The following is a 12,625-nucleotide window of genomic DNA, read 5'->3' as shown; positions in this document are numbered from 1 at the left end:
TTTTTCGTGTTGTACGGAAATACGCCGCTATACGCTGTCATCTGAAACAACTGCAACAGTGCAGTGCATATATATTTTTCTTTGTTAGGTTGTTATTGAAATGCGCCCCTATATCCTTTCACCAGAAATAACTGCAGAAGGGAAATGTGTATATAGTTTTCTTGTTTTACTGAATAAGATACCAAGATATAAGCCTCTAAGGGCTTTTCAACATAGCACTTGCAGCCCAATAACAAATAGCTGGAATGACAGAACTGTCTAATGACTATTTTGATCCCCAAATAATCGTTCCCTGCACTTGTAAATCACTTTTTTATTAATGTCCCTAGCGCCTTCTGTCGTCTCTCCCTGCAATAAGATGCTTTGAAATGATTCCTCCCTATCCTTTCCCTGCACTTATAAATCATTTTTTCTGTCTTTTTTTTCCACAATGAGGTTTCTCCAATTGCTGTCCATAGCACCTTCACACATCTGTCCCTGCACGCCGAACGCTGGAAAATGGCAGAATCTAAAATGGCTGCCGTATTTATAGGGTTGTGACATCATGAGGCTGGCTGGCTGCTGATTGGCTGCATGCAGGCATGTCAATCGGCGTGATCCCGCCTTCCCAAAGTGCCATGCCCCATGTCCTCAGTCCTCACACATGTAGCTCCCATTTTAGGAAATTTCGATTTGTTACCACGAAGCTCGTGCTAAAAATCTAACGTGCTAATTTTCATATATTTTGTCTGGCCTACAATACTCCTCATGCATATTCTATCCCCTCCATAGGAGAAATAGTGCTCAGTTAGTGCAAATTTTCTGTGCTCAGCTCTGTTAAAGGGTAGTTACTTGGAAAGAGCTGGGTTCCTGGTATGTGACACTCTGCTTTCCTTTGGTAAGAAGACGAGCTTGCATGTCTCTTTTACAGAGAACCATTATTTGGAGACACATGCACAGTAAAAGATAAAAACTGTTATTATAAAAAAGCACTGATTAAACAGTTTGAGGCTACCACCAAGAACTTGATGGAAAAAAAAATTAGGAGTAAATTGATCTATGTAGCACAAGGAGGTATGTATAAATGCACATACTACAGATAAGCAAATTAATGGATAAATATCTTTCTTAGTGACATATCATTAGAACATTGTGGAAGAGCTTTGTCCTTTGGACTTTCTTTTTCAGAGACATGTGATCAGAATGTCCCATTGAAATGAATGGGAATATAATGTATAGAATTTACTGTATATGAATGATACTCGGGCTTACCTTGTTGGGAATTGGAAATTTGGACTGCTCTGCTTTACATGGGGTATGGATTCCAGTCAGTGGAGGGGGCCACAAATGAGTCATTTCCTGTAAGATAAAACAAAAAAAAAATAGTTTACCATAAGCTGATGGACGCCAAATGCAATTCTTCTATACCGGATAACCAAAACAACAGGTTCCCAGGAGATGGTCAGAATACCTGCCTTCTACCTGACCATAAAAATCATTAGATTTGACATAGCTAGGTAATCTAGCTGAACCATCTATTCCTTGGATATGTCTGACCATCACATTGCATGCATAACCCAAGTACCAAATGGTTTACAAATTGGGCTTTTGAGGGAATTTATCAAGACTGGAGTTTCATACATTAGTCTTGATCTAGTTTAGTGCTGAAGATGTGTCCAATTGAGGTAAACCTACAACTACATATGAGCTGGTGTATATTTAAGCTGTGCACTGGTTAATAAATTCCTGGTTAATGGTGTGCACTGGTTTATAACTTGTGTGTTTTTATGAGGGAGGAATAACCTAAAACCAACGTAGGTCTGAAATTGAAAGCCAATCCTATCACTATACTGCCACTCTAGTGTTCTGTATAGCTACAGTATATATATTTCTCATCTAAGACAGATGATCATACATTGAATGACCATAATAAGTACTTTTCTTTGTGTTAATCCCTTGGAGACAAACATGAAGGATTCCCAGGAAACAAATGGATACTAGACAAACCCCCTAGAGAATTATTTAACCTATTGTGACCATTTCATGTCAAGTGATTAAAGTTTTCCCAGTATATCCCAATTAAAATGGAAAATAGAGCTTCAAAGAAACCACAGAACATCAGATATCTTTGCAATTACTTCATTTGTACAGTAAAGAAATGCCAGCAAATCAGCCAAATACCAGAAGCAGCTTCTCAAAAATGCACATGAAGAAGATCACATTTAGTGTGTGCCACCATTTATTATTCAGGTGACCTTAACAGGGTAATAATTATAGTGGGTGCCAATGTTGATTTCACACCCAAACCCTAAAGCCTGAGGTGTTCCAAGTGATCAACCTGTCACATTTGAGGAGAACATGAAGGGGGCTTTCCTACAGATTTTTTATTGGGGTTTTAAAAGAAACCTGTCACCAAGCTTCTCACATTTTATAGAGAAGGAGAATCTGAGCTGCTTGTTATACAGTTTTGTGGGAAAAGATTCAGTATAACTTGTATTCCTCTGCCTATTATGGCCTTAGAGCCCAGTGGGTGGTCCTACTCAGTGACTGACTGCTTCGTTCACATACTCATACAGGAAGGCTGTCAATCACTCCACCCTCTGGACTCCTAAGCCCAGAATAAGCAGGGATTTCAACATGATGCTTATAGATCAGACACGATCTGTATGGTAACTGCTACCCCTTAAGCTATCATTTTGAAACTTTAGATGTCCTCCAATGTGTAAACTACTAGTAATAATATACATTTATATGCTCTACTATGTTTCTTTTGAGCTTTTTCAGATATCAGGATTATTGTCCAAGTGTATAGATTAACCTAATGTTCTATTGATGCCTAATATACATTCACATTCTGAGAAAAAACATTTTATCATACTTCCAGACATGTACAAAGTGTTCCTTCATTTTAGTGTCAATTGTGTCATTCCTTTTGATAAGGTAATATGCAGAAATTGTCAGGCTTTATGCTCGGAAGAATGATCTGTAAATTGCAAGGAGGCAGTAACTTATATAGAATACCTAACATGACCTTGTCAGAAATGGTTAGATTAATGTTTCTAACAAGTAGACGGTAGGAACAATTCTGAACTTTCATGTTTTACATTATCAGTTTGTGGCAAAATTAATTTATGGAACTAAAAGGATTGATGTTTAAGCAAACACATAACTCCAAATTTTCTTCTTTTTTTCCCTATATTCTACTTGTTCTTATTTTTTCAATTGAACCTGATACATATGGTAACATCTTTAGACCAAATCAATTAAGAGAGACAGAAAATATTATTAGAAAGGTTCTACAGCATATAATTATGCCCAACCTAATATTATTTTACCTGATTAATTTTAATTTGTGTAACTGCTTTTATAATATATGCCACAGTTTTATTACATTTATGGCTTGCTTTAGTCAATAACTGTTGCCAGCATGGTTAAATTTTAATTGTGAAAATCTGTACAAATACAGTATATGTATAATTGTAATACTAATGTCTATGTTCCTACAATTTTCACCATTTCTAACACAAGCAGTTAATTTATCTGGTACACTTCCTATGCTATATTTCTTTTACTCATTTATATAGCACATATTCCGCAGCACATTAGCATTACACTGTCCCCAATGGGACTCTAAGTTCCCTATCATCATATCTTTGGAGTGTGGGAAGAAACCAGAGTACCTGGAAGAAACCCACGCAAACGCCATGCAGATGATGTCCTTGGTCAGATTCAAACCTAAGACCCCAGTGTCACGAACTATGGATCCGACCGCTCCGGATCCCACAGCTGTGACGTAGTGGTCTGTGACGGAGTCTGCGCACACACAGAGACCTCACGTGACCGGGGTATTACCATCCGGCTAACACCCCCCCACTACACTTTGGTAACTGCCACCACGTGGGTTCCCGGTCCACGAGCCGACTATCCGGGTCATTCACTATCACACAGATCAGTGGATGAACCGGATATCACTTACTGACCAACCGCAGTCAATCACCCCCAGCTACAATTCCTAAATGCAATTTAACTAACTACCTGGTAACGTCTCTTCCAAGGCAAGGTACGTTGTTCAGCAGCTTAGAATATGGAAGACTTGGCTATTTAGATTTTTATAATCTTTAATAAGCGGTAAAAAACAGTGCATACAAATCTAATGAAAATGACTATAAAACTACAGAATAATAATAACAATATAAATAATCACGACAGTTCAAATGAAAGGGAAAAAGATGAAAGAATACTTAGTTTCTCTGGAGGGTTTCAGATGGTCGCTCATATGTCCTTTTTGAATCCTTGCAAACCCCTTTTCAGTATGTATCAGGGGAGACCCTCAAAGTTCTTCTGATACAGGGATATGCCGTCAATGTCCAATTGATGTTCCATGGGTCTCTCTCCTCTGTCCTTGTGCATGGATTTTTATGAACTCTCCCATGGGCAGGAGACTTACTCCTGTCAGCCAATGGCAGCAGAGTGACTGGGAAGCTTAGGGATTGGCCCCCAAGTGTTTTATGACCCCATCAAAGTTCAGTTCCTACTATGAGGTACAATGAGCTGCCTCTTGAGTGGCCCCACCCTACTGTCACTGTGGGAGATGTCCTCCTTATAAAGTTTCCCATTGTCCCAACACACTCGGTATTTGTCTCCCTCAGTGGGAGGGCTGGCAGCTAACCCTCTTAGCTGCTCCAAGGTAGGGTCATCTCGCAGGGCCTGCTCAAAGGCGGCACTACAAGTCCCAGCCAGCTGTCCTGTGGCGAACAGGGACAGTGGCTGAGGCTCTGACGCAATTAAGTCCACGGGGTCCGAACCGGTGGAAGGGGACACTTCCACTTGCTCTTTCCCAATGGAGCATTCCGCTGCGGTTTTTGCAGACCTGCGAGTGACGGGCTACACAGGCACAATAATGTCATCACATTTAACATTTGCACAACTTGAATCAGTTAAACACATGTCCGCTACCTGTGTACATACACCCGCCATCCCCTCTACATCTCCTGTCATAGGAGAACTGCTCCCACACACCCCACCTCCCACCTCCCGAGGTCCATCCCCAAGGTTATCTGATGTTACACAAACATCCTTGCACAGTACCTCGGTATGTCCAGGGACCTCCATAGGGACGGGTGAGTCCTGTGTGCTTCCAGGGGGCACGTAGCACGAGACCAATCGTCCTAGGTCAGTGCCTAATAAAACATTTGTGGGGATCTCTGCAGAGACTCCCACCTCCCTTACTCCACTCCCAGCCCCCCAATCAAGGAAAACACGAGCTAGGGGAACATTAGGGCTCACCCCCCCAACTCCCGTGATGGTGAGGCTTTTGCCGGGAATAAGGTCTGCGTCATCCACTAGTTCAGGCCGAACTAGTGTGACTTCGGCTCCTGTATCGCGGAAGCCTGTGGTGCACCGGTTGCCCACAGTAACCGACTGTAGGTTGTCTGCGGTGTGTCTTGCAGCTCCATTCACTAACAGCACAGATGATGGGTTGCGGGCAAGCTTGCCAGGGGGTGCTGTCTTCTTCTCCGGGCACGAGTGGCTGAGGTGTCCTGGCTTGCCGCACGCATAGCACTTGCGCACGTCTGTCGGTGCTGGCTTGACTCCTTCCGGTCTTTGTGCAGGCCTGTGAAAGGGTCGCTGGACAGGAATCGACAAAGCTGGCCGGGAGGAAGAAGCAGATGAAGAGGTTCCTCCCAGACGGGACAGAGTGTCTTTGAATGCCCGAGTGCTGGGCATGGCGACATATTCATCGGCTAGCTCGGCCGCCTCTCGCGCACTCTTTGGCTTGTGCTCACATACATATTTTTGCACATCTGTGGGGAAATTGGAGACAAACTGTTCTCGGACCATCAGATCCGCCAGGGACTGCTTGGTGTCCTCTGTGAGGGGATCAGACCACTGTTGGAAGGTGGTCTGCAACTTTCCCAGGTGGTCCATATAAGTATCTCCGGGCCCTCTCCGCAGGGACCGGAACTGTAAACGGTAAGTCTCTGGAGTCAGCTGGTACTTGACCAGAATAGCCTTTTTGATGACCGCGTAACTGGTACGCTCTGCTAATGGTAGTCCGACCAGGGCCTCCATAGCTTTGCCCTTCAGTGCGGACATTAGATGTCCCACCCACTGTGGCTCGGGTACCTGGTACTGCTGGCATGATGTTTCAAAAGCATGCAGGAAAAGATCAATGTCACAGTTCTCAGACTCCATCACAGGCAGTTTTGGCTTGACCATCAGGGATGGGCCTGTGGATGTAGCATGCCTGTCGGACCCCTGAAGCTGTACTCGGGCCATGTCCAGTTCATGCCTGCGGACAGCTTCCCGTTCTGCAGCCTCGCGCTCAGCCTGACGCTCTGCCCGACGTGCCTCCAGCAGCCGAAAATATAAGTCCGGGTTACTGAGCATTAGTTGGTCCAGACCATTTTGGGATGGCATAGAGACAGAGTTATGTCCAGCTAGAGGACTGCAAGCCCCAGCAGGCTGTCCTCCTCCCAGTTCATCATCCTCATTCTGGAAGGGATCACCTGGCTCAGGGGCCCCAGAGTCTCCTCCATTCTCTGAATCCTGCAGGGATGACTCTTGACTCCTCCGTGCACATAACTCCTGGATGAGGACAGTCTTATTTTTCCCATATACTTGGATGCCTTTGTGCTCACACAGAGCTGTGATATCAGCCACGCTCAGGACGTCATAATTCACGGATTCGGACATTATTGTCAAATAAAAGATAGGACAGAAAACAAGAGAGAGGGGAGGGTACTGTCGTGAATTATTATTCTATCAAAACTAATGCACTGTGCTTCGTCTTCCAGAATTTTTCAATCCTTTAGTACAGAGTTATGAACATAACTTCATGCACTAATATTCTAAGCATACAGAATCCCGTAAGCTGCCACCTGAAAATGTCACGAACTATGGATCCGACCGCTCCGGATCCCACAGCTGTGATGTAGTGGTCTGTGACGGAGTCTGCGCACACACAGAGACCTCACGTGACCGGGGTATTACCATCCAGCTAACACCCCCCCACTACACTTTGGTAACTGCCACCACGTGGGTTCCCGGTCCACGAGCCGACTATCCGGGTCATTCACTATCACACAGATCAGTGGATGAACCGGATATCACTTACTGACCAACCACAGTTAATCACCCCCAGCTACAATTCCTAAATGCAATTTAACTAACTACCTGGTAACGTCTCTTCAAAGGCAAGGTACGTTGTTCAGCAGCTTAGAATATGGAAGACTTGGCTATTTAGATTTTATAATCTTTAATAGGCGGTAAAAAGCAGTGCATACAAGTCTAATGAAAATGACTATAAAACTACAGAATAATAATAACAATATAAATAATCACGACAGTTCAAATGAAAGGGAAAAAGATGAAAGAATACTTAGTTTCTCTGGAGGGTTTCAGATGGTCGTTCATATGTCCTTTTTGAATCCTTGCAAACCCCTTTTCAGTATGTATCAGGGGAGACCCTCAAAGTTCTTCTGATACAGGGATATGCTGTCAATGTCCAATTAAGTGTCTGGTGATGTTCCATGGGTCTCTCTCCTCTGTCCTTGTGCATGGATTTTTATGAACTCTCCCATGGGCAGGAGACTTACTCCTGTCAGCCAATGGCAGCAGAGTGACTGGGAAGCTTAGGGATTGGCCCCCAAGTGTTTTATGACCCCATCAAAGTTCAGTTCCTACAATGAGGATTATACTTAAGCTCGTATCTCCTTGATACATCAGCATATTTTTATACAGAATACATATTTGCGATCCTTATTTATTTACCTACAGAATGAGACCACACACGGTAATGCTGGGACCTGTAGTTCTTCTACCACCCATAGGTCAGCTACGGAATCACATCCTCTAGTCATATTTGATACCCAATTAACCACAATACTCTATAGAGCCTGGATCTGGTGTCAGAAAGGGCATAAGTTGATTCATAAATGAAATATGAAAGTGGACTGGTTTTATGCCCAGAGCTAATTAAGGGCTATTAGCTCTCCTCAAACCAGACCTGGAAATTAATGACGTCACGCTCCAGCCAGGCTTGACAGCAAGCTGATCTTATCTTATAGGATGAGCTGGGCCTGGTATAGCCTTTATGACCTTTTTATAGCCGGCCTCACAGAGTAGTGGTAATAAAAGTGTCCATCTATATCATAGGTGACCCAGGCTTCGGGAAGATGAGAGTTCACAGTTTTTTTACATATGCCAGAAGCATATAAGATGGCTAACCAGAGGAATTATGTATGTATGCCGGCACACCCAGCACTGCAAGCACCAGTGCTACAATGATACTAAGGCCATGGGTAAGCTTGTTCTTTACTGACTAAGCCTGTTTATCACATGATTTATGTATGCAGAAGCCCCTTTTAATTAGTGAGTAATTAGTAGCTTATTTCATTCATGGAAATGGCTATTAGTTGAACAATATAATAATACAACCATGCAATCCCTATAGACAAAGGGTCATTTAGCGGAACATTATGAGATGCCACTTTTCCAATGTTCTTCTTTACTAGAACTAGCCTATACAATAGTGCTGTTAGTGTAAAGTAGGACCACTTAGGCAGCTCAACTATAAAAAATAGGCTTAAAGATAGGCAAAATTCCTTTCAGGTCTAATTTAGGCAATTTGGCCATCAGATTCAGTTCATTCTGAATACATTTTTTCTGAATCAAAAGTACCCCAATTGCCCTGAAAAGTTGTATATGACAATCTGGGGTCTCCTAAGACTGGATCTAAAGTTCTTTAACTCCAAGACAGACTTATTAATGTCAATGACATCTCTGGCTATGGGTTAAAAGATGGTAGTCAGTGGTAACAAACAGCCTGTTTAAAAACACCCTACACTGTCAGAGGTTTATAAAATTAAAGATGATCCAAAATGATCCCTTTTTTCATGGCAGATGCATTCTTCTGTCTTCTGATGTGTAAAATTGTGGCTACCAATCTGAGCAATTTGTGCAGGACCAATCACAAAAGTTTCAGATTCAACAAGCTTAAAATCAATACATTAATCTCTAGATAGGACACATATGATCCCAGAACAGCAACTCTGTGAATTGTCCTCTACAGCAACCAACTTCCAAACTCTAGACGCCAACATCAGCACAAGCAGGGGCGTAGCTATAGGGGGTGCAGAGGTAGCAGTCGCTACCGGGCCCAGGAGCCTGAGGGGGCCCAAATACCCTTGTGCTGCATAAGAAGACACACAAAGCACTGAGGGAAGGGGGGCCCAAGTCTAACTCTTGCACCAGGGCCCATGAGCCTTTAGCTATGCCCCTGAGCACAAGCAATTTTCTTCCATGGCCAATCATGAATGCACGACTCAAAGATAATAAAGCTCAATGCCAAGTGGAAGCTGAAAAGGTGTAAAGCAAACTGGTACTGAACTCTGCTGCACTGAAAATGTATTCTCTGTTGATATGATTAACCGTATGGCTGCATGACAGATGGCTTAACATTGATGCCAGGAGAACACTTCCCTACCAAATGCATAGTGCCAACTTTAAAGTTTGGCTGAAGAAGTCTGAGGTTCTTATGTCAATAATACAAAATGCACAGAGGCACCAAATGTGTGAGGCTGAATTATAATGTATGTTGTCCCTATAAGCCAGTATGTGACATTTTCAATCCATTAATACCTATTTCCTTTGATAAAGCAGCACTTGACCTATGGCTATTAAGCTGTCGTACCATGCCTAGGATGAAACCCCCACAGTCAGTAAGCCTTACAAAATTAATTATAAACATCTTTAATTTTTTATTTTTTGGTGGTCTGGTTATAATATTATTTTTCATTTTATTTATGTTTTGACTCAAGCATGCTTCATGCAAGATGGCTATCATACTTGATTTTTTTTGGCCAGAATCTTAAAATGAAATGCGAAGTAGACTCAATGTAATGTAACATGTGTAATGATTTAAAGTAGGATTGGGTGCATGTGAAAAGGCAGTATAAAAGCGGTCATTGATTTATTTCCACATTATTTCAACTTTACATAACTCTAACATCATGTTAACTGATGCACAAGATACATGGATTAGCGTGGCAGAAAAGCTATTTTTATCATACTAAAGATTAAACAAATACTTGAAATCCACCACTTTATTGGCTCCCACGTTTACAAAGTTTTCAGATGAAGTAATATAGGCATCTTGTTCTCTAGACTATGTTCAAAAGCATCATAATCACTTGCACATGCTGTAGTTGTCACAGTTGGTCACGCTCTTTTTGCTCGTTTAAAAGGGTTGCGTTTGGTTTTCGGAAACCCTCAGATATACATTAGAACAAGCAAAGACTTCAAGAACATTCATGTACTTATGTGTCATAAGAAAAAGGTACATGAAGTTACAGGATAATCTTGAAATGGAATTGATAGGAGTACAGTACAAACCCAGCCGGTTTATTTTATACTGCACCAAAAGAACAGACGGAGGTCGAAAAGTGCCTGTCCCATAATATTATTATATACAGTAACTAAGTCCTCATAAGTTAAAAGGTTTGGATCTTTCTAACATACTACGTATTTCAAGGATTGACAAAAACTTATAACCTATGCAGATCAAATCCTTTGGAAAGAAGAACTTTTGCTTTAGGTGGATCTGGTTTAGTTGGATCCCTTATGGTCTTTTTACATGGACCAATGTTACAGACAATTAATGGGAAGGAATCAAAGTTTCCGATAGTTGCCTTATTGTCAGTGAAGATGAAGCTGCAAATACAAGCAGCAAACATCTCAGCTGTAAGCAATGGCTTCTACCTGGTTGCAGTTTATACAGGACGATCTGCTGCCCAAAAACAGTGATTTTTGGTGGTGGCTGAAATACAGGGTCAACCAATAAACAAGCGCGAGGGGAGAGTTGGCACCTTTACTGGGCCCAATTATTGGGAATGAGCCTGATTACTGCTTTGTGTGAAAGGACTTCTAGCTGCACAATTCTCTTTCTACACTGCTCGGTGGCTGGGTTGGGATTTGCTGCACATGCGTGCTTATGCGCACTCCCATGGCCCCGGACACCAGAGAGGCCGTCATTTTTTCCTATAGTGTGCAAGCATGGCCACCGCTGCTGAATTGCAGAGTGGTCGTAACCATGGAAACGAGCAATATATAATGTGATGGAAAAATTCATCAAACCAGTAAAAGAGGCAATATATAAATCACAATACATTAGTAAGTGCCTGAAATTAACTTCCGCTTACAATGTTTGCAGTTATTAACATGACTTGGTTTCAATAGGTTTTCAATTTTTTTCAACTTTGAAATATTAATAACTTATATTTAAAGGGGCTACATAGGAATATCCATAGGAGACTGGTGGGGATCTGGCTTTCAGCACCTGGCTGATCAGCTGTTTGAAGGGGCACCCCAGCAACTGGCATGTCCTCTTCATTGTTCACTAGGTACAGTACTGTTCTTTTGGTAGTGGCTGTGCCTGGCATTTCAGCCCAATCCCAATCACTTGTTCCAGGCTAAGCAGTAGTAAGAAATAATAAAAGGCACCGCCACTAAGTAATGTATGAAGCAGTGCCTGACAAACAATGAAGAGGATGCAGCACTCACCAGAGCACCACAGCCCCTTCAAACTGCTGATTGTTGTGGGTCCCAAGAGTTGCTCTCCAACTGATATAAGGATAGGGCGTCAATTTTAAAGTCAAAGTACATGAGAGCATTGAACAACACAATGAATAAAGGCTATGGCTACATCTGCAATTGCATTAAACCTTTTTTTGAATGTACCAATGTCTCTGATTAAAAATTAAAGGAGCTTTGATGAAAATATTCTACTATTTATGGTCCACAGCTCCCATGCAGACTAATATATTTCTATTGTAACAGATGAAAAGGAACTTTTGTGTAGTCTGATCATGTAATCATATTCTCATCTCTCCCCTGCTTCTTTATTCCATATATTTGTAAAAATGACCACCACATCAACACAGAAGGTTACCAATATCTGCCTGCACAGACGAATCCAAAAATCCATCATGTACTACCAAATGCATGAGATTTATGGAATTCTGAAGTTTGCGTGACATTCAACATATGTACAAGCAAAAGTATTACCGTTCTATTTTTTTATTTTAGGCTTATGAATATTTTTACATTTAGTCATGTGTAGTAGATTTCTATGGAACAGAATAGAACAAAGATATAAAAAATATGAAACTCATAAATCCTGCCAGTACTGGGACCATACCAATGGGAATGGATGCCTTCACAAATTAATGGAGCTCTGTTCATTTTACAAAGTAAACCATTACCAAAGCAGTACAGATGCTGGAGTGAACCAGGCTCTTTGATTTACGATTCTAGTTTTTGAAAAAGTCTTTCAAAACAGTTTTAAAAATGTCTAGCTTCAGCGGCTGCAATAATGTTCTATGCGCATCCAGTGTAAGTAACAGAGATATTAAAATGTTTGCCAAGACCCAGCGGTACAAAGAATTCCGTCTTTGGAAGTGTGCAATTTATGTGGTTTTTATAACCACAAGAGGTTTTTTTCCCCCCTTGTCCTTGGGGAGATGGGCTGAGTTTGTAGACGTTACTAAGACAGAGCATTATAGAACACACAGGATTGTTTGTTCACAGAGATAGAAGTACAAATTAATCACTGGAATATGACAAGTGGAACATGACATTTGCTAGC

At 41.8% G+C, this 12,625-nt stretch overlaps 1 protein-coding gene across 1 annotated transcript in view; it reads right to left on the bottom strand.

Annotated features, from left to right (window-relative positions):
* Window positions 1-12,625, bottom strand: part of AFF2 (AF4/FMR2 family member 2) — a 614,371-nt gene that overhangs the window by 223,565 nt on the left and 378,181 nt on the right. The window contains exon 5 of the mRNA XM_044306720.1: window positions 1,252-1,338. Coding sequence (XP_044162655.1) covers window positions 1,252-1,338 — 87 coding nt within the window. The remainder of the gene's footprint in view (window positions 1-1,251; window positions 1,339-12,625) is intronic.

The sequence above is a fragment of the Bufo gargarizans genome, chromosome 9 (genome assembly GCF_014858855.1).
Source record: "Bufo gargarizans isolate SCDJY-AF-19 chromosome 9, ASM1485885v1, whole genome shotgun sequence".
Classification (NCBI taxonomy): Eukaryota; Metazoa; Chordata; class Amphibia; order Anura; family Bufonidae; genus Bufo; species Bufo gargarizans.
The sequence above is the reverse complement of the archived record's forward strand: the minus strand, read 5'-3'. Positions and strand labels throughout refer to the sequence as shown.